Below are 25,624 nucleotides of genomic sequence, written 5' to 3'. Positions count from 1 at the left end.
CCCACAGCACGATCCCCTAGAGCAGAGCCTCCTAGCTGCTGCACTGAGGCAGGTCTGCTGCAGGTGTGTTTTCAGTGGAGTGCAGATCTCGAACTCAGCCCTTGGGACAGCCAGGGTGAGCCTATGGATAAATAACTTTATTCCTTCTAAATTTTCCTTATCACATCCCTCTGTTTACATTTTCCCTCTTCCTCTGCCTCTTCCCATTTCTCAGCTGCCAGTCATAGAAGGCTCTAATGGGCACTAAAAAAGCCCAAGTAAAACAAGACAAAAATTCCAAGTCAGTGGGTCTGGTAAGCAGTATTGTGGTGGGGGTAGAGCCAGACAGGGAAGTCTCTTAGTTTCATTTACTTGTCTCTCCCCCACACTTATAAGCAAGGGTTGGCTCTATTCAGAACTCCTCTGTCCTTTCATCATCTTCTGGTTTTGCTTGCTGATTGGAAATATATGTTGGGCAGTCATTTTCTTTCTTTTCTCTGGTTTCCTAGGTTTTTGGGTTCACTGCAATGACTCAAAGCTGAATGTGTGCAGTGTCGAGGAAGTGTGCAAAACTCAAGCCTACATCCTTTTTTACACTCAAAGAACAGTTCAGGGCAATGCAAGAATCTCAGAAACCCAACTTCAAGCTCAGGTGCAACCTAGCCACAGCAATGAGGGCAGACCACGGACCTACCCATGAATGGGAGACAATTGTCAAGAACTGGCTTGCTTTTAAACTATTGTGTCTGTACATGTTTCCTGGTATAGGAAATAAGGTTTACTGCAGTAACAGATTACTAGGTTTGCCTTGGTGGGTCTAGAACAGAAGGTACCAGGTGACTCATATCCTATCATAAAATTTGTGACTTACTTTTGAATGAATTTGAAAATTCCCTCCTTTGATAAAACAAATCAAATGGAGTAACTTCTATGAAGGTTCTTTCATTAGTTGCTTCTAAACCTGGAGGGATCTGAGTGGGGGAGGGGGTAAATTGATAACATCCAGCCAGGTGTGCAGCCGTGTTTTCTTTCCATTTATATGAGTCACCTACTAATTGGGACTTCTTTGCAGCGGTAGCAGAACCCTCCTGATTTGAGCAGCTCAGGACAGAGCATGTGAGGAGGGACCCTGGATTGGCAACTTGCTGGTTAAAGGTGGTTCCAAGGTGGTTGATAAAGGCTAAGGATTTATTCCTACAAAGGAAGTAACCCTCAAGAGTTGAAAACTTGCAGACTTCCTTTTCCAGAGGATAGGGTTGAAGAGGGGAGTGAGATGCATGGAGCAAAGTTCCCCATGCAAAATGGGAGTTTTTTCACATGTCATAACTCTCCTTGGCTACTACTGTTACTTAATCACTCCAAATCTTCTGAGACTGGCACGAACATCCCTTTGTTCTAAAGGAGGAACAGTTCATATGGGGACATATACTTTGTGCATGCTGAACCTAAGGGCACTGCTGACTACCCAATTCTTTAGTACGTTCCTAGGTCAGGTCTACGGCAAGCACATGATTTGCCTTAAATGGTCATTAGGTCAGTTGTCTGAGGCTTGAAGGTGGGGCGGGTGGGCCAGGATAGTGGGTGGTCCAACGCTTATCTGAATGCCTATCACCCTTCTCACCTTGGTTCCGCATGTTACAGCTTTTTTCTGCTCCTGGAGAGCTGAACTTTCTTATTTATGCAAGATTTAGAGTTTTTGCTTTCCTGGAGCCTGGAAGTTGTTTAGGAATATGCCCCACCAGTTTCTTGCTGATGGCCCTGGCCTATTTCCTCCCAAATATGATAATTCCTGCTGTTTCTTTATCCACCCACACTCAGGCCATCAGAGAAAAAAGCAAGAGTGCCCTGTTCTTTACTCAAGGCTATAAAATGTACCTTTCTTTGTAAACTGGGTCAGTTTTCTAAGTGGGATGAAACTACCCAGATAGAAACTCTCCTCCATGGAATTGCCCTACTCAACCCCTTTCAATCCTTCTCTTAGACTTGCAGTGTAATGCAGACCATAACTCATTGTGGGGTTGTGGCAGCCTGTCTCAGCCCATCACTTTGAATGCTCATCTTTTGACTGAGCTTACCATATTATATTTCAATTCAGGTAGAAATACAGTTGTCACTTGAAGGGAGTAGATGTGGAAGGGAGTTTGGGGAGGGGTGGGAAGTTGGGAAAAGAGCGGCTAAAGTGGCTGAAAAATGAGGAACGTAGCTTTAGTGATGTTGTTGAGCCACATTTCCTGAGGAGAGCTGCAGCATTTGCTGTTAACCTCTTTTGAGATGAACTCTCCACAGGACTGCCAGACAGCACTGAGACCTGGAGGAAATTCAGACAGAAAATGGCTTACCCTGACAGGAGTGGGGGAGTGACTATATTTTAAATTAAACTTGCTTTTTCCAACACTGTGAGGTTTCTGTAATATTTAGCTTTTATTTGGAAGCGATAGTGTATGGCATTTTTTATGCTGTTTGGTTTATATTGTCTACTGCAGGCTTCTTTATACAAGTGTGGCCCGGGCTCACCGTCTCCTGGACACTGTTTTAAAGTGTCACAGCTGTTGCCCATGCTGCCAGAGGCTCTGATGTGAGGCTCTATTCTCTAGATCCGCATTTTTATGTTGGCATTTTATGTTGGTGATGACTTTTTTTGTGGCAATAGAAAAGCCCGTGAATTAATAACAAAAAAATAAGGAGAGTAAAAAAGAAAAGGTGAAGGTGGGGCGGGGGGGGGGAGTGTGCTTCATCTTTCAGTGAGTGCTGTATTTATTATTCTAGAAAAAAGAGAACTTACAAGTGGAGAACTAATAGAGCATCTACTTCATCCCTCCAGCTGTCTGGGTGAAACCCTTAAAAATGGACATTAATGGAAAATTAGAATATCTTCAAATTTAATTTTTAAAAATAGTTTTATACCAAACATTATAAGGATTATTAAGCAGACTTTGTAAGATAAATGCTTAACTTAGCTGAGCATCCATGGATCAAATTAATGAAATCATTCAAAGTGAGTTGGAAGAGAAGCCAGTGCTAGCGCCCTCCCTGAGTAGCACACTCACGAAGGTGCCCCTGCGGTCCCAGACACCTCAGGAACCAGAGGTAGCGGCACTGAATGCTCTTGAGGATTTAGTACTTAACGGAGATTTTATTACAATTCCCTACTGCATAAGCCAATGGCTGTTTTGAGGGACATTCCCCTTGCCTTTAATTTATATACATTCCAAGTACAAGTTCCTTAGTTGCATCTTACTTTAAATTGAAACATTCTAAGAAGAAAGTAAGAACCAGATAGAAGCTGACTAGATGCTGCCAAATCAAAGCCCAGATCTCGTCACTGAAGCTTGTGGGCCTCTTTCTCTCCCAGATTAGTTAGGTCCTACTCCAGGAACCCTTCATAGTTGGCTGGTGTGTTTACTTTCTACTCTAGCCAGCCAAGATGAATGCACCCTGGCTCTCAAAAAGGGTGTTTTACCTCAAACTAGCTTAACCCTCATACTTGTGGTTGGCTCTGAGATGAGCATCCATGCTAGTGTGAAAAACATTAGGAAAGCCCTTAATAGCCAGGAACAGAAGCTCTTATTAAATGGTAGGCAGAGCTCTTGCCAGCTTTGATCCAGCCCCTCAGGCTGAGGGTGGGCAGTGCCACATTATAAAGAATTTCCAGATGTCTCTTAAAATGTCATGAATAAAATTGGAAACTGTAGAAGTTTAATGTGTCCTATGGACTCAATATCAGAGTTTATTTTTCTTTTTACTAGCAAGGCTTCTAGAGTAATGATTGTGTGAGTTCCCTATTTAGCTGTGCTTACAGTGCCATCCAAGTGCAAGAACTAATGTGTTGATTGACTGGCAGTGGAGCATGGCCCCTAGCCAGGCCCCAGTGTAAGCCTGAGGTTGACAGTAGTGCAGAATGAAAACTTGGTAATGGGGGGAGGGTGGGGGTGGGATGCGGGTAGGCAGGCAAAGGAGGAAGAAATGGAGTTTGTTTTACTTGCCAATAAAGCTTTGTGAACTAATTTTATACAATTCATAACATTTGGTGCCTTGTACCCAATTATGGTTTGCATGGGATTGAAGATTAAGGGAAGGACTCCTTGTCATGTCAAGTGGCAGACAAGTCTGTACAGTGTAGAGGATTGGTATCAGACTTTTTAAAAGCATTTCGTATCTCTTGTGTGTGAAAGCAAATTAACTTACCAGCAAGTTCTGAAATTTTACTGTAATGTCCAGAATCTTTGTGATTATTCATCAAATGGCTGCTTTTCAAGGCAGACTATGCATCCCATTCTATTCACCACCCCTTTATGTTACAGACATTAACTAACCTAGGCCTTTTCCAATCAGGCTGGAAGGGCTCTCTCTTCCTAAACGTAGACTAAATCCTAGTCCGGAGCTGTAATTTGAGTGGAAGGATTGCTTTTCCAGCTGGATGGGTGAGCACAGACGTTCAGAAAAGGCATTTTAATTTTTCTAATGCTGGGCAATTTATGGTAGAAGTCAAAAATGGTTCCTGCTGAAGTAGTTAGTATTCATTAGTTCTTTTGCACAAAATTTCAGGAAGTGGTGTAGAACACAATCCCCTATATGTGAACCTTTAGATTGTAAGGCAAGCCAGTGCACTGTGTAATATGAAAAAGAGAAGGCTCCAAAAACATGTCCCAGCCCCCCAGACCTTTCCCTGGCAGGTGCTGACTGGGATGGTGCTGAGCAGCTGTGGAAGGGGCTGCAACCCAGTCTGCTCACCTGCAGGGCTGTTTACAGCATGTTCCTTTACTCAAACCTTAACTGTTTCCACTGAGCTCATGAGACTTCACCAAAGGGTATTTTAAAAACTCACCACTGAAGCACACTTGATAATTGGGTCCTCAAGCCTAATTAGGTGAGGAGGTTGTATCTTTGGAATAAAACCTCCCATGTCCACTTAGTTTTTACCAGTAAGTATGCATCTCCCTGGTGGTTCAGATTCTTTTTTGAAGTCAGCACCAAAGCTGAAAAGAAAAGCGCCTTCTAAATATGACTGTGAGTTTAGTTTGTCTTCCACATTTAAATTAACCATTCTCTTGGTCTCTGACTTTTGACAACTGTGTACTTGTTCAACCCACATACTGCTCTAAATACATCATAGTTTTCTACAGCATTGAGGCACATGGTCATTTTTGTGGGCTCCTTTCATTCCTACTTCTGCTGCCACATTCCCATTTAAAATGTAAATAGACCATGTAAGAGATCGTCATAGCATTACATGGTCATTAGCCATGGCTCAAACTGCATGACAGGTGTAAAACCAACTTCAGGAGAATGTTATGTGTTTAAATGGTGAAAGCCAGCCTTTCATTTACAGAATGATTATTCATCAGAATTTTTGGAAACTGTAGACTTGGTAGCTGTATTTGCAATTCTTACCACTTTGAGAAATCAAGCCAACTTTACCTTACCTGCACTATGGCTTTATAAACCACTAGAAAACATTATTACTTAAAGCTAAAAATTAAATTTTGAGTGAAATTTGAATTATGCTTTTGGAAGCTACCAGTCTTAATTTCTGTTGGGTTCTGGTTTTAAACTTGGAAAATTTTTATCAAACAGGCCTGTTCACAATTGAGTACATTCAGGGAGGTGCTGGTATTTGTCGTAGCATCATTGTGATGCAGGTCTGAAGGGACTTAGAATCTGATTCCCTTCTGGTCACCATTGGTGGGAGGAGGGGTGGTGATGACTTCACCTAAGCCTTGCTCTCATGTGTATAACCCTTCCCCCTCCAAACACCCAATAAGATATAAACCTGTGCATTTGTGATCGCAGGGGACATTCTTAGAGTCTCTGCTTCGTGACAGGCCAGACAGTGGCCTGAATTCGGAGTCCTTCCTCCTACCAAATAGGGAATATCTGATTAAAACTCACAAGAGAATGGTGCTTTTTTGGGGGAAAAAAAAAAAAAATTTTAAAAATCTAATTCCCAAACAGCTTTCTTATACCTGCAGGGTCAAAAAAGGACTATTTTGTCCTACTACCTTCAGTGAATAGATTGCTAGATATAACAGCTGTCAGCCGTAACAATTATGCATTTGTATTGACCCGCCCTTTCCTATTCATGTCCTTTTATCATTCCATACCAGTTCTATAGGAGACTTGGCATAGAAAAGCAGTATTTAAAAATGCTTAACAGAGTAAGTAAGCCAGAGAAATTTGCCAAGAGGGACCTCTTTATATCTGCACATCTTTCTTAAGCCTACCTAAATGAATGTTTCCATGTCAGTTCCTACATATTCCATTTCCAAAGAGTCAGAAAGCATCTGTTAGTTCATGAAGGAAGCAGCTTCCTCAAGCAGTGTCACTTTAGTGCCCATCACCCAGGCTTACTCACACACCTTGCCTCTACCTGCACATAACTGCCCTCTTTCTCCTAACAAGTCCACTCTATTACATCAACCATTGCCTCTCTAGTGCCTGGAAAATCCACCTGGTGCACTAATATGCTATGCAACACCACAAATGGCTTCTTCCCTAATACTGCTCAAAAATGGAAACTCAAGAATAAGCTTCATCCTATGTTAACATCAACGTATGGTGATTACAGTTTCTCCTTTTTTTCTTTTAATATAAAGCAAACCACTCCTGTTACAATCCATGTTTGGGGCTTGTTCCTGTCTCTTTTGATTGTGAAATCTAAATCATGTTTTTATGATTTTTGTAAATCTTTTTACACCTTGTTTTTGTAAGCTGAAGTTTCTTATTAAAAAAATAAAACGGCTGTCTTTGCATCCAATCTTTATTTCAAATATTTGTTAAATACCATTAGGATTATTCCTCAGCATAAAAACAAAGAGCACCCCTTGGAGAAACTTGGGAACTATGTACAGAACTTTACAGAACAGAGGACAACACTTTAGTCGAAGTCTGCTGACCGAGTGAAGTTCTGAATGGACTCAGTGGAGAAAAGGAAGGTGCCTGTCTGAATCCAACTTCAGCTTCCATCAGACAAGTCTGTGCGGGTCACAGATTGGTGGCTCTGTCTGGAAGGCTGGGACACAGGACAGGGGTTCCATGTATCTGCAATCAGGACAGAACAACAGGTGGCATCAGAAATGCAAAAGCACTGGAGGTAAATTAATAGACAAATCCTTTGCAAAGTCTGGAAACACATTTAAGTAGGAATATTTAAGTAGGGTTTTAGAGTCTCTTATGCATTTTGTAATTGATATAAATTATTTCCTCTCCCATTAAGCCCCTATGACTCCCAAGACACAGCGCGTAGGTTGGGCTTACCTACTTACTACACCCCTGGTTGAGGTGCCATTAGGTCAATGTCACTCAAATTCCTGGCTAGCCAAACGCCCGCTGCAAAAAGCCCTAAATTCAGGATCAAGTTCCTGGGAAAAGAATGCATTCCATTAGCCCTCTGGTCTCTGAGTGACTTGTCTTTAAAATCTTTTTTTTCCTGTAATTTTTTTTTTTAAGATTTATTTATTTATACAAGCACTGGGTACAGTCAGAAGCCCGGGAGGGTGAGAATTCACCAGAGTCAGAGCAGGGAGCAGAGCAGGCAGAAGGACCGAAGTACACTGCTGAGGGGAGCAGCGGGCGGCAGGAGAGGTCTGCGCGCCATGTGGGACCCTCCTCCGGTGGCCGGGGAGCAGCCAGGGATCGAACCGGCGCTGCAGAGGCTGCGGGCAGCTTCGCAACCCAGCGCTCAACCGCTGCGCCGCCGGGGAGGCACGTGACTTGTCTTTAAAGATACTGGAGGAAAAGACCCCATCACCACCCTGAAACAATCTTCCCGAGGCAATAAAAAAACAACACAACACTTATAGAATTTCAGTTGCCCAAGACCCACATGGTAGTTCAGAGTTTGTGTCTGTGTCTAACAGGTTCAAATGCAAAGACCAATTAAAGACTCGTCCTGGCCTGTAAAGCCCATTTGTGTGCTGCAGTCTCCTCTTCTCGGGTCACGATGAGATTCACCAACAAAGCCTGCAAAGATCGCTTTTGCCGCACGCACGGGAACTCTCCCAGCAAAATACCTAGCAAAGCACAACCAGAGCCACTAAGAAGCCAAGATGCTGGCGGCATGAAGAACCCGGAGGCGCCGGCCTCGGCGAAGAAAGGAAACATGGGTCGGGGGATTTAGGAGGGGCCAGGGTCTCGGTTACCTCCGGAAATCATTCCTATCGGTGGCGAAGCGATAGACACCCCGAAGCCAGTCGCCCACGTTGTCCGGGATTTCGGGACCTTCATTTGCCGAGCCTACAGAGTTCACGCCGACCCCACTGGAAGCCATAGCAGCACGTTCGGGCTCCGCCAGGCCTCACAGGACGAACGTCGCCGGCGGATGACGCGACTTCCGGCCCGTACTTCCGCCAGCTGCCTGCCGGCAGAGGGCGCAGCGCTCGAGTTGAGTCCGATGTCCCGAAAAGAGCTGCGGGGCTGCGCGCCCGAGTTCCGCCAGAGGAGCACGTCCCGGCTGTGCAGGGCCCTGGCTGCGCGTTCCAAGTGCGACTCCCGCCTGACCGTGGGCTCGCCAGGCCGGTCACCGTCCCATATGGCCTCCTGAGACATTACTGCACTGGTTTAGAAGGGGGATCTCGGGCTGGGAGGAGGGGTGGGCAGGGGACGCGTGGCTTTAGGGACTGGGCTTCCCCTCAAAGTCTCCATCTGAGGCCCCAGAATACGCCGGCGGCGGCATTCAAGCTTCTCATCTCGCCACCTCTCCCCGGGGTGCCCCTGACGGCGTTCAGTCTAGGATTTTTACAGGAGAGCCACGAGTTCCCACCTTACAAACATCGCCCCTTCGCACCCCCGCACCCCCCCCCCCCCGCCCGGTCTCCGGGCTGCGCCACTAGCAAACAGTGCAGAGTTTCCTGGGGGTGTCGCTGTCCCCAGCGCGGAGGGCTCCGGGCGTCTTCCCGGGCTGGGGGAGGCGCTGACCCAAGAAAAAGCCTTCGGGTTCCGAGTCAGAGGAAGAGGAGCAGGTGGGACAGGGGGCGACCTCCTTGGGCTCGAGGGACACCTCCCGGCAGGCCTGCTCCCGTCCTTTGGGTGCCGCCGCCTTGTCCCCATCTGGAGACTCCTGCTCCGCGCTTGATCCAAGCGGACCCCTTCGGGCTTCCGGGCTGGCGCTGGCGGCAGCGGTGAGAAGGGCTGCTCGGGAGATGGTCGCAGCGCTCAGCCGGGCGCTCGGTCACCCCGCCTTCCCGATTCCAGGCCAGGTCAGAAACGCCCGGTCCTCAGGTCCGGGAGGGGCGACCCACGGCGGCGGCCCGGGTTGGGTCCCACCCAGCCGGCCTGCCCCGCCCCCGGGCCCTGCGCGCCGCGCGAGTCCTCGGCGGGGCTCCCCCGCGCCGCCCCACCTCCGCCCACCAGAGGGCGGCCGCGGCCCCGGTACTGGAGCTAGTCCCGCGCCGCAGCCCCAGCAGCCGCACCGGGTGGGTTCCGGAGGCCCTTGGAGCGCTCCGGCCAGGGACGCGCGGTGAGAGCTGCGGGCCCCGAGACTCGGGTCTGGGAGGTGCGGCGGGGGTATGGGGGCGCTGCTGGAGGGACGGGAAGGCGTGGGGCCGGGGCGAGGGTCTCAGCCCAAGAGAACCCCCTTCTCAGCCCAGCCCAAGCCGCTGCCCCCTTCCCCTTTTATCTGCACCTTCTCCCTTACCAAGGGACGCCCTTCTTTCCAGTGTCGGGGCCGGGCTCGAGCCGGCATCCGAATAGCGACTCTCAAAACAGCTGGGGCAGCAGGGGCCGCCCCCCGGCAGGGCATAACGTCCCCCGCCCAAGGGCCCGGCGCAGTCCTGGCAGCAGAAGTGGTTCTCGTGCCAGCGCCGTCCCTCCGCCTCGGTGCATCGCGAGGAGAAGATCAGCTGGGAGAGGGAGAGGGGAATGGCTCGCTCATGCATTCATCCATTCATCCATCCATCCATCCATCCATCCATCCAGTCATTGATTCATTCATTCATTCATCCAATGGCCACGTCTGATACCCAGTTAACGCTGAAAGCACGTTTGATGTGCTCAACCACTCTCAAACGCAGGGAGGGCTGATTGGCTTAGCTAGGATCGCCCAGCTAGCAGGTGGTACCGCCGGAAGTGCGACTGAGTGGCCTGGACTCCCAGCCCAGGGTTCTGCACTGTTTCTTATGCTGACAGTCAGGGCATTTTTCCCAGGATCAGGCATAGCGCTGGGCACCCAGCATACTGAGATGAACGTCCAAGAGTCCCTGTTCCAGAGGATTCTTTCATTCCAAGAAAATCTGGGAGGACTCTGCTTGGGGTGGGGGCGTGCATAGAGGCAACAGCCCCTCTTGTCCATGTCCAGAGCTTGAGTCAGAGCACATGGAACACAATGGTGTCTGGCCCGTTCCTAGTTGTCCCTATCAGACTATCAGTACTAGGAGAGGGGGCGCCAGGTGGGGGTTCCCTTACATCCTGGGACCCTGGACAGACTCCCTCCACATCTGCCCCCCTCTCCAAGGCCATACCTGGTCACAAGCTGGGCAGCGAGGTCGCAGCAGCTCTGCGTGATGACGGCCACAGTAGAGACGCCCGTCGCGGTAGAAGTAGATCAGCTTTATCAGGGCCTGGCCACATGCCTGGCAGGCAAAGCAAGCCTGGTGCCAGCAGTACCGCTCTCCTGCCCGTGCTGTGAACACTCCGTACTCCCCTGGCCTCAGCCGTTCCCTACACTGCCAAGTGGGGGTGCTAGGCTGGTCAGAGGGGACACCACCCTCCTAGGTTCCCTCCTGGCTCTTTCCAACCCCAACCTAACTGTTCTCCCCATGCCCCTGGTAAGCCCACCTTTACTTGGTTTCCCTCTTCCCTAGAGTCTTTCAAGTTGTCAATCCCCAAATCCCTTTTTTCCCACCAGAGTTCCAGAAACTAGCCCCTTCTGCAGGGCAAAGAGTGGAGGAAGAGGGTGTGGGGGAGCCCAGGGTTTAAATACCTTCTCACAGGTGTGTTCTTCCAGCTTGGGAGCTACCAGGCGGGCCACCCCTTCTCCCAGGGCATCCCGCCTCCTTTGGGCACAGAAGAGCCGCAGCTCTGCCAGTTCCTCCTCCCCAAGGGCCAGACAATAGCGCTCCTGCAGAAACAGGCCTCCACGGTGACTGGGAGCCCCCACCCCCACCCCAGCAGGCAAGATTTAAGTTTGAATGGAGAGAAAAGGCTTAGATGCTGGGTCAAAGGAGGGTTGTCACCTTGGGGAGCTGCAGGAGATGACTGCACAGAAGGGCACCAAGAAGGAGAGGGAGAGAGGGAAAAGAGCTGAAAGCCTACCTCCCTCTCTCTTCTCTCCACTTCTCTCAGTTGCTGACAGCTCACAGCACCCAGCCTGCTCAGCATCCCTTCCCGTTTTGTTTCCCTCTTTTGCCCACATTCTCCTGTCTTGCCTCCCCAGTTGAATTGTAACCCTTTAGGCTGGCACACCTCGGGCTTCAATAAATACTAACAACCATATTCTACATTTGTACGTTCCATTATCAGCTTCCAAAGCCGGCCATGTCCATTTGCTCATTTGTTCCTCAACCAGGCCATGTGGTGGGCAGAGCTGGCAGCACACCCATTGTACATGAGAAAGCCGGCGAGGGAGGATGGCTTCCCTCAGTCAGTGGCATAGTTAGGCCTTAAGTTCATGTGCCCTGTCTCCTGGTTCAGGGTTCTTCCCTCATAAATAGAGAGGAGGCAAGAAAGGGAGAAGCTGCAAAGAGGGGGACCCACATCACTATCCTGTGGAGGGAGCTGCTGCAGGAGGGCCCGAAGCCCAGGCCAGTTGGGGATTCTGTCAGTGTCCAGGCCAGGGTGGCCCAAGCTCATAACTTCTGGATCCTAAGGAGACACAGTGCGGAGGAGTGGAGCTTAGTCTCTCCCTTCTTCCCCCTTTCTGCCCTCCCCTCATTGCCACCTCTCCTCTAATCTGGAACAACTGCCTAGCACCAGCCCCCTACCCGCCCCCCTCCACTGGGAAGATTCTCCTTCCAGATCACGACAGCTGATCCACTCCGCATTTGTGGACTGCTCGAGGGAGGATGAGGAGGCCCAGCCTCCCAACCAGCTTCCCTTTTTGTGCTTGAAGTCATCTCCTTCTGGCTCCAGGGTTTCTGAAACTCAAGCTCTGGGGTTTCCTGAAGTTGGGATGGAGGAAAGAGGAAGCCCGCCATGGGAGGAGAGGGCATGTTGCTTTCCAGGGAGCCTTCTTCCCCACCTCCCCACCTCTTAGCTCTACAACTTCTGAGGGTCCCTGACGACACAGACCCCCTAGGAGAGTGAATAAATTTAAAGGTGAACCCCCGGTCCTGTGGGGGCTGCAGAGATGAGGACTCCTGCAAGGAGAAAGGGCCACGAGAGGATGAGCACAAAGGCTAACTGACCTCCCAGGTGCTGGAAGTGGGCAGAGGGCCAAAGGATGGGCCACATGTTGGTCTCAGAGGGAAGGGCGGGACTCCTACCGCCTGCACACAGAGCAGGTCAGAGTCGTCCTCTGGCAGGTGGCCGGGGTCATTGTCTGAGTCAGCCGATGTGTCTGGCTCCCAGGGGCTGAGGTTCTCCCCTCCGTGGGGCCAGCCGGACTCCAGCACTGACATTGGTGGCAAAGTCTGCCTAGAAAACAGTAAGAGCATGCCCCACTTACTGGGGCCCAGGCAGTGCTGAATGCTTTACAGGCATTCAGTCCTCCCAAAAAACATGCAAAGTAGGTGGTATTCTTGTCCCCATTTAGCAGATGACCAAACTGAGGCTCTGGGAGCGTAAATGGTACGCCCAAGTCCACACTGCTAGTAAGTGGCAGAGCCAGATTCTGAGGCCAGGCCTTCTGGATCCAGGGTTTCTGATGCTCAAACTCTGGGGTCTCCCAAGATTGAGATGGAGGAAAGGGGAAGCCTGCTGTGGAAGGAGAGGGTATGTTATGTTGTCTTTCTCCTTAGGCCTCTTCCCCATCTCCCCAGCCCTAACTCTACCATTTGTCATCACGCACTCAGCACCGGACTGAGCCTGCTTCCTCCCCACACACCCCACTCCACCTCACTTCTAGCTGGAGGTCTGGGCCGGTTAAAGGATCATTTCATGAGAAAGCCCTTTTCTGTCTCTCCAGTGCATATCAGCAAGCCTTTCCCTGATCTCCAGAAGTAAGTACAGCAGGTGCCCAAGATGCAGGACCTGTTTTTCTTTGCTCCCTATGTTACTCTCAGTGTCTCAGCTAGTCTACAAATGCAAAGACAGAGGAAAATCTTGTGCTTCAATCTTCTAGCAGCAGTTTCATTTGATAACTGTAAGCACATCCCAGTACCCTCCTCTGGGCCCTGGTTTAGCCACACTATGTTGGGGGCGAGAGGTGGGGGTGACTGCTGAAGTAGAAAAGGGAGACCCTGCCCTCAGCAGTTCATACATGGTCTGGTAAGACAGAGATGAAACCAGCAGACATAGGCCGGAGCTCTGGGCAGACATACACAGCACCCTAGGAAGAAAAATAACTGGAGGAAACTTTCCTATGTTTAGTCTGTGCCAGGGATTATTTTAGCATTTAACATAATACAATCCATCTTCATAACAATCCTATGAAGCAGTTTTCATGATCCCATTTTACAGGTGAAACAAACAGGTTAATTAACTTGCCCAAGGTCATATTAGAAGGCTAAGGGAAGGTTATAGCAGTTCCCTTTGAAAGCTGGAATGGATTCTGCCAGCAGCTGGGCACAGGAGGGCCATCACCAAATCCCCGGCTGCTATAACACCTGGCTTTGGGGCTGGGAACAGGGTTTGGATTATAACAGTTACATTGCTTCCCAGGCCTGAGCCTCCCTTAGCACCCCTTTCAGATTCCCGTGCCACCTTTCCCTGCTTCCTGGCTCCACACCCATCTGCTTCCTTCCTGTTCTGTCCCTCAGATCAGGTTTCCTGTGGAAGGCAGTCAGGATGGGCTGCTCACATTCAGGCCAAGAGTAGCCACTTCCTCTAACAGCACTGCCCTTGCTCTGGCGAGTAAGAGGTACTGGGGAGGGAGCGGGCACAAGAAAGGGGTACAGCTGGGGCCCTGGAAAAGGACTTGCACGCTCTGTTCATTAGTTCTAGTTTGCAAAAAGTTGTGCTACACAGAAAGAACCCTCAGAAATCACCCCTAAGCCTTTCCCCATCCATCCATGCCCTCCCCCCGCCCTTAACTACACCACCACCTAGTATTGGACTCCAACTTACTAACAAGCTGGATTCTTTCCAGAATTCCCCTCCCCGAACTCCCTCTCCTGGTCCCGTCTCCTGCAACCACGCTCAGGAGGAGCTCTGCCTTCCCCAACCACCCCGAAGGGCAGCGCCTGAGCGACCCTAGAGAGTGGGAGGCAGCGGCAAAGGAAGGTTTCCCGGGACAGTGAGGTGGAGAAGGGGAGGACAAGTGTCCGGTCCCGCCAAATGGCCTCTCGACAGATCCCAAAGTTTTCTTGGATTTCGCGGGGCCAACCTCAGATGCTGGACGTGGCGTGGCTCCCAGGTTCCCTGGAGTTCTCGGTCTGGCTCTAAGAGTTTAGGGGAAGCCGCGCGCCCTGGGGATGTCGCACCCTCGCTGCGCGCCGGTGTCCGGGCGTTTCTGGACAGACCCTGCGGTCGGCCCTCGCTCCAGCCCCCGCCAGGAGGCCGCAGCCCCCGCCTCTGCCCGCCCCCGGGCGCAGCCCTTCCGACCCCACGCCCGCGGCCCCCACCCACCCCTCCAAGCCGGGCAGAGCGGGACGGCTCGGGGAGGGGCCTGTGCCGCAGACGGGAGAAGAGCATTTGCGGGATCTCGGGAGGAGAGTGTGCAAGCGCCACTGCCCCCCACCCCAGGGTTTGCGCGTGAGGCCCGCGCCCCCGGAGCACCCCGCCGCGAGCGGCGCTGGCGCGCGTCCTCAGCACCGGCGGAGCCGCGCGCCCTCCACGCCCGGGAGCCGCCCGCGGGGCCGCACGCCCCGCCCCCGGGCGTCCCGGCGGTCCCGCGCGCCCCTTCCCTGGTCCTCCGTCGGGCCCTTCTCGCAGCTGCACCCGCACACGCCCCCGGCCCCGCCCCATCGCTGGCGTTCCTCCCCACTCTCGCCCCTTTCAGACGCGGGCGTGTAACCCCCGCGCTGTCGGTTCCACCCTGAGCCCCGCCCCCGCCCCGGCTCCGCCCCGCCCCGGCCCCGCCCCCGCCACGCTCGCTCAGCCGCTGGTCGGGAGCGCCCTCTGGCGTCTGCGCATGCTCCCTGCTCCCGACTGCAAAGTCCTCCAAAGGGACCTTCTAGGCTGCGCGCCGGTCGCCCCCGATCGGGTCCGCCCGCCCGCCGCGTCTCGTTGGTGCTGCCGGTGACCTCCGACCTCGCGGCCGCGGGGCGGGGCGGGGAGGCCTTCGCTCCGGGCGGGCGGCGGCTGCTGCAGCGGGACCCGGGAGCGGGGCCCGGCGCCGCCCGGGCCGCGGGGCGATGTGAGTCGGGGCGCAGCGGGGCGGGGACGAGGCGGCTCCACCGAGGCCGCATCGCGCCGCGCCGCAGTGCCTGCTCCCTCACGAGGAAGCCCCGGGCGGGAGGGCGGTGGAGTCCGGGAGCTGGGGGCGGGGATCCAGGGAGTGCGCGCGGCCAGGACCTCCCCCGTTCCTTACCTGTGTCGAGAAATCCCCCCCACAACCCTGTTACCTAAATCTGCCTCACTCCCGAGAACCACCCCTGCCCGCACCCCCCGGGCACACCTTCGCATGTCTGGAGCCCTCAAAACTCATTTTTTCTGCGAATCCCCCTGATAACGCCCAGAGCCACCATTCTCCCTGGATTCCCCCAAATGCTTCCACCACCCTGAAATTCCTCTATCCTTCATACTCCCATTCTGTCTGCACCATGATCAAATCCAGAAAACTTGCCCACGTTTTCCCAGGCCCACTCATGTTTTGAGTCCCCATAAGCCCCTTTAACTACTGCCCCCTACCCCAGACTAGATCCCCCTCCTCCAGTTCTTCCCAATGTAAATTCCCCTCATTGGACTGTCATGATATGTCCTGATTAAACAGCAGAGGGGATAGGAAAAGGTGCAAGCCCCTCCCCCATCTTGCATCCTACAGTTTTTGGCTTCACCCCCAAACTCCCAGTTGTTGTCTCAAGCTCCAGTCTTTTCCCAGGCACCTGGCTTTAGGCCGTGTACACCTCCCACGGCTTGCTTTCTCCTTCCAGAGAATAGACCAGATCAAAATGATGGAAATCCTTTTACCCAGGGAGTTGTCCTAGAATGCAGAACACAAGGGGCCCTGGAAATGATGCTGTTTTCCCACAGTGGCAGGGGGCACTTTAAAATGTCTCCAGGGCTCTGATTTGCAAACTGGTCCACCTGGAGCTCAGATCCCTGAAATTTTGGTTTATTGGTAGCATTTTTATTAACATTTCAGGCTTTTCTGAATTTGGAGAATCCAAAATCTCAAGCTTCCAAATGTGAGATTAAAGGATCCTGTCCCTGAAGAGAAGAATGTTGATTTTAGTAGTATTTGCCCTACGTACCCAATCTCTGCTGGTTATTTAAGCTTAGAAGCTTCACAGTTTACATATGTTTCCCTTAAAAAACTAAGACCTTGGGGTAGAACTTGGGGAGTTCCTGGGGGGTGACTTGGCAGAGTCACCCAGATACTTAGTAACAAAACAGAAGAGAATATTGGTTTCCTAAATCTTAAGCCAGTGCCCTTTCCAATACATCATAGTGTCCTTTTGAGAAAGCACTTTGTAGAGTTCAAGTTCTCTGCAAAGGTAAGGTAGTGTTTTTGGTGGTATTAGTAGCAGGATTCAGAGGGGGTCTTCAGAGGTGCCTTGAAAGGACTTGGACTGCCTCAGACTTCAAGGTCATGTGCTAAAGGCAGTCTCTCCCTCTCAGGGCCTACAGGGTTGGAAATTTGTGGTCCCATTGCCTTTGATTCACTTTCTTCATTGGTGCTTCTGTCCCATTAGGACCTGGGACAGAGCCAGGTGGGGTGGGCTGACAGCGGGTCAGTTTCATGAACTATTGGGGGTAAGGATGAAAGGTTTCCACTAACCTTTGGTTTTTGCTCCTGTGCTAGGTGAACCCCAGGTGTGTCCCGGAGGGATCCACGTGACTTCTCTGCAGGCTGCTTGTCATGATGCCCTACCAAGAACGGGGAGAATAAGTGGGGGTAGTTCCCCATGCCCCTCCCATGGTCAGCTCCCCGATGGCCTGGGTGAGGTGAGAGCTATGTATAGGAGTCCATTTTCTGGAGTTCCCAAGTTGGGAGGAATGGAGGATGCAGGGCAGGATTGTTTAAGGCTTTGCATGTTCAGTTAGACATATTCCAAGGATGTTTAATCTTGAAATACATCTCTTGCAGCAAGTTGCAACACTTTAACTTCTGTCTGGGATCTGTTCACATGCTTGCTTGCTTCCTTAGGTCCCTCACACGTCCAGCTTAAGCACAGGCCTGACTGCTGCCATATATAATCAAGTGCCATGGTCCTGAAGGGAAAAGCCAAAGACTTCAGGCCTCTGGTCACCCCTTTGGACACAGAAGAGCAAGTCTCTCATTTATTTTTTTGATGAATTATCTAATCAAACTTATACAAATTGTACTATAATTTAAATGTCTAATTTTCTGAATGTAGCGTTTGACCATAATGTAACACCTCATTTGAAGAGACATCAAAAGGTAAATTTGAGGTGGATGTTGGCTCTGTGGTGAGGGAGTTCAAGAGAGGTCTTGGACAATGTGGGAAGGGCAAGGCAGAAAAGGAGGAAAAAGAAAGCCAAGATTTCTGGTTTCTCAAATTATGGTTTCTTTGCTGAATTTGGATGAGGGCCCCAGGTTGCCACCGCCTTCCATATGCAAATCACTTCTGGGTCCCTACTTTTTTCTTTTTTTTTAAGATTTATTTATTTATGCATACAAGAACTGGGGTACAAGCCAGAGGTGTGGGGGGTGAGAGGATTCACCAGAGACAGAGTGGGGAGCAGAACAGGCATATCTACTGAAATACACTGCTGAGGGGAACAGCGGGCAAGACAGGAGAGGTCTGCTGTGCCATGTGGGTTGCTTCCTGGCCAGCCAGGGTTCGAACTCATGCTCAAGTGGTTAGCAGTAGCTTGATAGCGCTGTCTTTAACCCCTGCGCCACCAGGGAGGCCCTGGGTCCCTACTTTTACCCATGCTTTTCCTGCTGCCCAGTGTTCCCTTCCCTATGTTTACATCAGGTCAAAATCCTACACATTTCTCAAGAGCCACATGAATGTTATCTCTAGAAGCTGTTTCCACCCCCTGTCAGCATCAGTCTTTAACACATCCTCACTTGAATTAATGTTTATCCAATATGTGTCTGGTCCTGGATTGAGTGCTGGTTCCCTGAGGGAAGGACTGTGTCGTACAGTTCCTTAGATAATAGGTGATCACAATGAGGGCTTCTGCTGGAGTTCTTCAGAGCAGGGGCTTTTTGGAGTTGACCTGATGAATGCCTTGTTCCTTGTGTGTTTCCTAGGGCAAGCTGTCTGCTCTGACACCATGGGGAGCTGCTGCAGCTGCCTGAACAGAGACAGCATCCCAGACAACCACCCCACCAAGTTCAAGGTACCCATGGCTCGCTCTCTTTCCCCACTTTGCAGTATGGCTTCTTGGACTCCAGCTCTGAGCTGTTGGGTACCTGGTCCTCCATCAAGATGAGGTTGTAGATTGATTAATATTTCTTGACTTAAGGGACTCTGAGGTGGCCTGAGGTAAAGTAATCCAGGCAGGCCACTCTCCTTTGTTCTGCTCTTGGTCCTACGAAGGATGAAGAAGCGCAGTGATACAGGAGCAAAACTGCATCTAGAATGTCCATCCTGACAGTGTGTCTTTGTATCCTTATATAGAATTATTTTTGAGAAAACAATTGTTATTTAAGAATTTACATTATATATATTATGTATATAATATATATACATTATATATACATTATATACACACATACATGTAAAGTATATATACATTATATATATAATATATATATACACACATACATGTAAAGTATTTAAAACAGAGCTTAACATGAGTTAAGTGCTATACAGTATTAGTGTTTGCTTTGGAAAGCTCAGACCAGGCAGACCTAATGGACCCTGTGCACCCCAGCCCCTCCTACCTCCCTGCAGGGAATGCACATACCCAGTTGTTGAGGCACAGCTTTCTTCTGCTCACCAGAAGAGGGAGCCCTTCACAAGGTGACTTTGGAGAGGTGGTGGAGGCAGTTATCTATTTGTTGTCTGGGGGTCTTACTCTCATTGTCTTGAGATATTGAACTTAAAATTGACCACCTTCTCCCATTAATGTCAGGTGCTTGGATACTTAGTCATGGGCCGTCAAAGTCATCTAACCTTGGTTGTTAACCATCTGACCTTGGAGCTCAACTAACTACCTTTCCCTCACTGCTCAAATGACAGAACTGAGGCCTAGAGAGATGTCGTGGGTCACTGGCACAACTTCACCTGTTTCCCCTTCCATAGAGTCTGTGGTAGAGACAGGTGAGACCCTCGGCCCCCCATTTCTAGTCCTGTGTTGGCCCATTCACCCTTGTGTTCCCACCCTCCCCCCCCAACCAGGTGACGAATGTGGATGACGAGGGGGTGGAGCTGGGCTCTGGAGTGATGGAGCTGACGCAAAGTGAGTTGGTGCTGCACCTACACCGGCGCGAGGCTGTCCGCTGGCCCTACCTCTGCCTGCGGCGCTATGGGTACGACTCCAACCTCTTCTCCTTTGAGAGTGGCCGCCGGTGTCAGACGGGCCAGGGTAAGTACCAGCCCCTGACTCACCCACCCAGGTACTGAAGCTGGAACTGGTCGCTCAGGGGGTGCTGGGGGTGTCTAATGACATAACAGGTGCTGCCCACTGAGGGGCAGGGTCACGGCCATTGCACACAGCTTGTTAGTGCAGAAGTAACTTGATTCTCAGGGCATTTCTCTTGAGTCATTGCGGCTCCGACCTAGGCCCCTCTGTGGGAAAATTTGTTGCTTAGCCCCTGGGAAGGAACCAGTGTTCTCAGGCCAGAACCTGCCTCTGAAGGCAAGAGAGTCCTCCTCCTTCCAGTTTTATGGATCACCATTGCCCCCTAATTGGGAACAAACTTTCTCCTGAGGTTTGCTGGTTTGAGGTTTCCCTGGTCCTGTAGCTTGGACACCCTGAATAACGAAAGGTCAGGCAGGAGGCACTGGCAGCCCGGGGGCTGTGTTATTTGGGAGGCAGGACTCTTGGGTCCCTAGTAAGTAGACAGAGTGATCCTTAAGAGACAGGTCTTTGTTCTTTTCACTGGGCAAAGGAGTGTGATGTTTTCTCTTTCCTCTCTTTTCTCTCTGCAACTAGAGGTCAGGGAATCCTGGGCTGTTCCATGAGGCGAAGGCTTGAGCTCTTTGAAAGAATGGCATGGGCTGGGCTGGACAGATCTTTTAGGGCCAGACCTGAGCTGTGCTGAAGGGAGCCATGCGGGATTGTGGTCAGTGTAGTTTCGGGCTTTAACTTTGAGAGGTGGAGTCAATGAGCTGCCCTGACCAGGCTGCTGGTGCAGCTGTTCTCTGAGGCAGTAGTGGAGGAGTGTCCTCCATGCATCTTTCCATTAAAGCCTTGAAGCAGGGCCTCCCCTGGTGGCGCAGGCAGTTGAGCACAGCCCTGTGAAGCTGTCCGCAGCCTCTGCAGTGCCCGTTCATTCCCAGCCGGTGAGGGTGATGGCGCAGCTGACCTCTCCTGTCATGCCTGCTGCTCCCCTCGGCAGTGTATTTCAGTCAGTCTGCCTGTTCTGTTCCCCGCTCTGTCTCTGGTGAATCCTCTTACCCTCCCGTGAATCTGGCCTGTACCCTGATTCTTGTATAAATAAATAAATAAATAAATAAATAAATAAATCTTTAAAAAAAAATAAAGCTTTGAAGCAAGTCAGTTAACATTGCTGAGCAGGGATTGAGCAGGAGGAGATTTCTATTCTGCTGGTGCTTGATCTATACTTGGCTGGGTTCTCCTAAGACTCCAGACTTTCCCAGCTTTTACTAGCCCTTGACATATCTTGCCAGAATAATTTTTTGTCCCCTCTGTTCCTCCTATCCCAGTTGCCCCATGCCCTGACCTAGTTTTAGTGACTTTTGTTGTGGGTGTATGCACATACATGCCCCAAGGAGCCTCTTCTGAATCCTGCGCCTCTGGTAGGGGGCTGTAGAACCCCAGGCTGGCCCACAACTCTGAGTCACGGTGTTTATCTCCATCCTGCTGCCCCCGGGACTTTGCATTGGAGTTTGAGGGGTTGTAAAGTCGTCACCTGGTTGCCTTGCCATATTTTTAGCTCGTCAACGCACCCTTTCTTTCTGCCCCAGAGTCAATGTGCCATGATGTCAGGGGCCTGTACACAGTAGACATTCATTCTTTGGCCAGGTACTGGGCTAAGTCCCCAGTGGACAAGCAGTGAACATGATAGACATTCCTGCCCTCCAGGAACCTAGAGGTTGTGGGTCGTAGAGCAGAAGTCTGGTGCCCTGGGGTGCTCACTGTTTTGGGGAGCAGGGGGGTATGCAAAGGAGGATAGGGAGAGCATGTGAACAGGAACTGTCCTTCACCTAATACTGTCCTTTCTACTTTGACTCTCAGTCTCTTCCCCTTACCCTTGTACACACACATCCTTATGGAAGTGCTTCAGCGTCAGAGGACTATAGCTGAAGGGTTAACTCACAGGACCGTGGTTGGGTCGGGGGACCTTGGCCCAGCATCTCCAGTAGCTCTTGGGGTGAGTGTTCAGGGTGAGAGGGGGCCCTCCACCCCCTGTAGGCCTGAGACTGGAGTTCAGGGATATTTCCTGAATTCTGAGCATCTGTTCAGCATCTCTTTTCCTCCTCTTCTTCAGGGATATTTGCCTTCAAGTGCTCCCGGGCTGAGGAAATCTTCAACCTCCTGCAGGACCTGATGCAGTGCAACAGCATCAATGTGATGGAAGAGCCGGTCATCATTACCCGCAACAGCCACCCAGCTGAGCTCGAGCTCCCCAGGGCCCCCCAGCCTCCCAATGGTGAGGATGCCTGTCTTCAGCACCCCAACACAAACACACACAGACACACCACACAGGTCCAGGCAGCACCAGTCTTAGAGGCACAAATCAAGCAGGCAGGCAGAATCGATGGGTGAACTAGCCTTCCAGCATCATTGTCCATGTCTGAGCCACTCTTAGGGATAGATAAGTCCTGGCCTGGTCCAATTACGTGACTCAAGCTGAGGCTGGGGAATCCTGGGCCTTGTATCGACTGATTGTCGGGGAGCAGACAGGAAGACATTGGGTTTCCATGGAAACAGCAGTCTGGAGCTGTTTTACTTCCTTCGTAGTCTGCTGGGTCACACCCATGTACCTTTCCTGACTGCTGGTGCAGGCGTCTCTGACCATGATGGTTTCTTCGGAGGTTCCCACAATGTCTGCTTGTTCATTTACTGAGTCCACACTTAGGGCCTGCTCTGCATTCTGCACCCGTGGCCCATGTGGGCAGAAGAAATAGAAACGCAGTCCCTGATTTCAAGGAGCTTCTTGGGAGCTCACTGGCAAGCTAGAACGAGGCAAAGGATGTGCTGTCAGTGTTTCAGATCGACTGTAATGGGTGAGGTGGGCTTCAAGCTGGACTTCAGGCTAAAAAGCAGGGTTTGAAGAAGAGAGAAGGTGAATGTTGGGGGGCTGTGATTCATTGGGGGCTCTTCACCTGGGGGGCCCTGGAAACACCTCTCTTCTAATTGCAGTAGGTCCAGGGGTTGGGTGCTTCAGTACTGCTTCACTTGGTCTCTCTTCTGTGACAGCTCTGGGCTACACTGTCTCCAGCTTCACCAATGGCTTCCCCGGCTGCCCCGGAGAGGGCCCACGATTCTCAGCTCCCCGGCGCCCCTCAACCAGCAGCCTGCGACACCCCTCGCTTGGGGAAGAGTCCACCCATGCCCTCATTGCCCCTGAAGAGCAGGTGAGGAAGCAGCTGCTCTGTTCTTCTCCGGTAGTCTGAGTGGGGACAGGGAATCAGGAAACGTGGCATCTCCTCCCAGTGAGGACCGTGAATCAGTAATAAGTAAGGGAAGAGAATCAGTAAGCTCCCTTCCAGTCCCTCCCTTCCCGGAGTTTGGAAGACAAGAAAAAGGAGGAAACCTGGGCTCTTTACATGTTTCCTCTCTCACTCCGTTCCTTCTGTTCTCTTTTCTCCTGTTCTGGATCCTCCTGCTACACTGGGGCTCTCTCCCGCAGTCCCACACCTATGTCAACACACCGGCCAATGAGGATGCCCACCGCCGAAGCCGGCACTGCCTGCAGCCCCTGCCTGAGGGGCGGGCGCCTTTCCCCCCGCAGACCCGGGGCCCCGACCAGCGGGACCCGCAGGTGTTCTTGCAGCCAGGCCAGGTGAAGTTCGTGTTGGGCCCAACCCCTGCTCGGCGGCACGTGATGAAGTGCCAGGGCCTCTGCCCCAGCCTGCATGACCCCCCACCCCACAACAATAACAATGAGGGCCCTTCTGAGTGCCCAGCCCAGCCCAAGTGCACCTACGAGAACGTCAGCGGGGGGTTGAGGCGAGGGCCCGGCTGGAGACTGAGCCCGGAGGAACCAGGCTGGAATGGTCTTGCCCATCGCCGGGCTGCCCTGCTGCACTATGAGAACCTGCCCTCCCTGCCCCCCGTGTGGGAGAGTCAAACCCAGCAGCTGGGGGAGGAGGCCGGGGATGATGGGGACTCGAGAGATGGGCTCACACCCTCCTCCAATGGCTTTCCCGATGGCGAGGAAGACGAGACCCCGCTGCAGAAGCCCACCAGCACCCGGGCTGCCCTCCGCAGCCACGGCAGCTTCCCTGTGCCACTGACCCGCCGCCGAGGCTCCCCTCGGGTCTTCAACTTTGATTTCCGCCGGCCAGGCCCCGAGCCCCCAAGGCAGCTCAACTACATCCAGGTGGAGCTGAAGGGCTGGGGTGGAGACCGCCCCAAGGGGCCCCAGAACCCCTCAGTCCCCCAAGCCCCTGTGCCCACCGCCCACCCTGCCCGCAGCTCAGACTCCTACGCCGTGATTGACCTCAAAAAGACCGTGGCCATGTCCAATCTGCAGAGGGCTCTGCCCCGAGATGATGGCACTGCCAGGAAAACCCGGCACAACAGCACCGACCTGCCTCTGTAGGGACGTCCCTCCTCCCCGCCGCGGCCCAGCTCTGCCTCACGCTCCAGTCCTCTGTCCTCTGAACCCACACGCCCCAGGGTTCAGGGTTGCTTCGCAGAAGGGCATTGAGGTGGGACCGGATGCTTCCCCACGCTGGCCAGAGCCCCCAAAGATAGCAGCCAGAGTCTTCTGGTCTCAGCTTGGAGAGAGAAGAAGTGGCCAGGCGAGGAGGGAGCCACAACGTAAACTGTGAAGGGGTCCCGTGATTGCATTTAGCGCCCTCCCGAGCGTCCATCGTCTTGTCTGTCTGTGTGTTTTTTTTGGTTGAAATTTTGAAACATTTTGTACCTGTTGATTTTATTTATCAGTTTATTTTTCTATTTATTGTTTTAAATGTAACTTAACATATTTATTATTAATATAATTATTTTTAAATTCTGGCTCGATGGATGATGTCAGATTCTTAGGGAATCTTCTCTGGCACCTGATTCCCTCCCCTCTGGCGATCCAGAACACCAAGGTCTCAGTTCTGGAAGCACCCTCACCCTTGGGTGGGGATTGGATTGGCCAGCATCCAGAACCTATTTGGATATCTCTGTCAGTGAAATGGGCAAAGACTGGCCAAAACAGGATATGGGAGAGGCCTTTTCCCTGGGACTAGCAAGGTCCCAGGGTGCAGCTGCTGCAACTCCAGCGCTGGCACCAAACCCTTCTCTTCTGTATGTCCTTTTGATCTGGACCAGGGTGCTCGGCTGCTGCAGACTGGATTCATCTTGCCTTTTCCCACACTGCAATGGGGAAATGCCATCCTCTGTCTTCAGCCCATTTCTGCTTTCTCTACGTCCTTTCACTCTACCCCTGATCCTTGTTTTGGCCCCCACAGTCAGGAATGGGTCTGTCCAAATAGGAGAGCCAAGATGGGGGTGGCTGGGGCAGATATGGCATGCCAGGACCAGACCTCGGGGCCCTGGCCATGTAGGTGACTTAAGGGTTTGCTCGGGTTCCTTACAAATGGACGGACATAGTCACAGGGGAACCAGAGGCCTGGCCTGAGTGAAAAGATCACTCCTGACAGCTACTGTCTGCTCTCAAGCATTTGGTTACCCCAAAAGGGCCTCAGTTTTTGCACCTGGAAAACAGGGAACTGGCTGTGAGGAGTGACCCATTAGGTAATGAACACGGCACCACTTCGGAAGGTAGACAGATCTGGACAGGCTGTGTTAACAGCCCACTGTTTGAGAGGAAAAAACTGGAAGTCACTTTTCAGTGCGTGAGACTTGAGACTTGCTCCTCCACTGAACAATACAAGAAGGAATAGTTAGCCTTTCTCTCTGGGGTGGCCAGATTCTGGTCAGACCCCTGGGCTCCCAGAGCATGTTGTGGACCATGTTGTAATTGCTTCGGTGTGCATTTTTGTGGGGCACGGGACAGGGGGTGTGGTCAGGAGACATGTCCCAGGAGTTGGCTCCCAGCCCAGGGTGGCCTCCAACCTTCACTGTCCCCTCCCAGGTCACTGCCTCGGACCACAGAGGTCTGCTGCAGGAATTTTCCTCTGGCAGAGCTGGTGGGTGTGATGAGATGGCTTTCCTGGCGGGAAGG

At 51.8% G+C, this 25,624-nt stretch overlaps 4 protein-coding genes and 1 long non-coding RNA gene across 21 annotated transcripts in view; 2 read left to right on the top strand and 3 right to left on the bottom strand.

Moving 5' to 3' along the window:
* Positions 1 to 6,723, top strand: part of USP49 (ubiquitin specific peptidase 49) — an 81,135-nt gene extending 74,412 nt beyond the window's left edge. For all 7 annotated transcript variants that reach the window (XM_054698784.1, XM_037519704.2, XM_054698780.1 and 4 more), the window contains one exon: positions 489 to 6,723. In XM_054698784.1, coding sequence (XP_054554759.1) covers positions 489 to 679 — 191 coding nt within the window. In that variant the 3' untranslated portion in view covers positions 680 to 6,723. The remainder of the gene's footprint in view (positions 1 to 488) is intronic.
* On the bottom strand, positions 6,690 to 8,746 carry TOMM6 (translocase of outer mitochondrial membrane 6). The gene is made up of 3 exons (XM_037519703.2): positions 8,118 to 8,746; positions 7,234 to 7,337; positions 6,690 to 7,017 (listed from the first exon to the last, which is right to left on the bottom strand). The coding sequence occupies exons 1-2, from the start codon at positions 8,243 to 8,245 to the stop codon at positions 7,241 to 7,243; spliced, it is 225 nt and encodes a 74-aa protein (XP_037375600.1). The 5' UTR covers positions 8,246 to 8,746; the 3' UTR covers positions 6,690 to 7,017; positions 7,234 to 7,240.
* Positions 8,747 to 8,788: 42 nt separating this feature from the next.
* PRICKLE4 (prickle planar cell polarity protein 4) lies at positions 8,789 to 17,113 on the bottom strand. 7 transcript variants are annotated; one of them, XM_037519696.1, is made up of 7 exons: positions 16,952 to 17,113; positions 12,318 to 12,546; positions 11,668 to 11,775; positions 10,895 to 11,032; positions 10,434 to 10,637; positions 9,611 to 9,815; positions 8,789 to 9,105 (listed from the first exon to the last, which is right to left on the bottom strand). In XM_037519696.1, exons 2-7 carry the CDS (start codon positions 12,528 to 12,530, stop codon positions 8,804 to 8,806), a joined length of 1,170 nt encoding a protein of 389 aa, XP_037375593.1. In that variant the 5' UTR covers positions 12,531 to 12,546; positions 16,952 to 17,113; the 3' UTR covers positions 8,789 to 8,803. The 7 variants fall into 7 exon arrangements, with proteins under 7 accessions (XP_037375593.1, XP_037375597.1, XP_037375592.1 ...); XM_037519700.1 differs by lacking the exon at positions 16,952 to 17,113 and adding an exon at positions 14,638 to 14,723; XM_037519695.1 differs by lacking the exon at positions 16,952 to 17,113 and adding an exon at positions 14,137 to 14,546.
* On the top strand, positions 15,283 to 24,465 carry FRS3 (fibroblast growth factor receptor substrate 3). Of its 5 annotated transcripts, none has more exons than XM_037519690.1 (7): positions 15,283 to 15,367; positions 16,976 to 17,118; positions 18,398 to 18,486; positions 19,491 to 19,677; positions 21,767 to 21,928; positions 22,699 to 22,856; positions 23,132 to 24,465. In XM_037519690.1, the coding sequence occupies exons 3-7, from the start codon at positions 18,421 to 18,423 to the stop codon at positions 24,044 to 24,046; spliced, it is 1,488 nt and encodes a 495-aa protein (XP_037375587.1). In that variant the 5' UTR covers positions 15,283 to 15,367; positions 16,976 to 17,118; positions 18,398 to 18,420; the 3' UTR covers positions 24,047 to 24,465. The 5 variants fall into 5 exon arrangements, with proteins under 5 accessions (XP_037375587.1, XP_054554752.1, XP_037375585.1 ...); XM_054698777.1 differs by having other exon boundaries at positions 15,330 to 15,367; positions 17,321 to 18,486; XM_037519688.2 differs by having other exon boundaries at positions 15,330 to 15,367; positions 16,976 to 17,575.
* LOC119252451 (uncharacterized) overlaps positions 19,487 to 25,624 on the bottom strand; it is a 33,470-nt gene continuing 27,332 nt past the window's right edge. The window contains exon 5 of the long non-coding RNA XR_008553217.1: positions 19,487 to 22,534. This is a non-coding gene — a long non-coding RNA (uncharacterized LOC119252451). The remainder of the gene's footprint in view (positions 22,535 to 25,624) is intronic.

The sequence above is a fragment of the Talpa occidentalis genome, unplaced genomic scaffold, assembly GCF_014898055.3.
Source record: "Talpa occidentalis isolate TD23 unplaced genomic scaffold, MPIMG_talOcc4v2.1 talOcc4.2, whole genome shotgun sequence".
Lineage (NCBI taxonomy): Eukaryota > Metazoa > Chordata > Mammalia > Eulipotyphla > Talpidae > Talpa > Talpa occidentalis.
Note: the sequence above shows the minus strand (reverse complement) of the source record. Positions and strands in the feature narration are given on the sequence as shown.

Excerpts from the sequence above, each read along its gene's own strand:
- TOMM6 (XM_037519703.2), bottom strand. The coding sequence starts at position 8,245 with ATGGCTTCCAGTGGGGTCGGCGTGAACTCTGTAGGCTCGGCAAATGAA. Across the intron at positions 7,338-8,117 it reads GATAGGAATGATTTCCGGAG|GAACTTGATCCTGAATTTAG; the intron begins GTAACCGAGACC and ends TTCTTTTCCCAG.
- PRICKLE4 (XM_037519693.2), bottom strand. The coding sequence starts at position 12,566 with ATGCTCTTACTGTTTTCTAGGCAGACTTTGCCACCAATGTCAGTGCTG. Across the intron at positions 11,033-11,667 it reads TCCCTCCACAGGATAGTGAT|GAGCGCTATTGTCTGGCCCT; the intron begins GTGGGTCCCCCT and ends CTGTTTCTGCAG. Across the intron at positions 9,106-9,610 it reads GGAAAGAAGGGCGTCCCTTG|CCCTTCTCACCGCTGCCGCC; the intron begins GTAAGGGAGAAG and ends TCTCCCGAGCAG.
- FRS3 (XM_054698777.1), top strand. The coding sequence starts at position 18,367 with ATGAATGCCTTGTTCCTTGTGTGTTTCCTAGGGCAAGCTGTCTGCTCT. Across the intron at positions 19,678-21,766 it reads CCGGTGTCAGACGGGCCAGG|GGATATTTGCCTTCAAGTGC; the intron begins GTAAGTACCAGC and ends CCTCTTCTTCAG. Across the intron at positions 22,857-23,131 it reads TCATTGCCCCTGAAGAGCAG|TCCCACACCTATGTCAACAC; the intron begins GTGAGGAAGCAG and ends TCTCTCCCGCAG.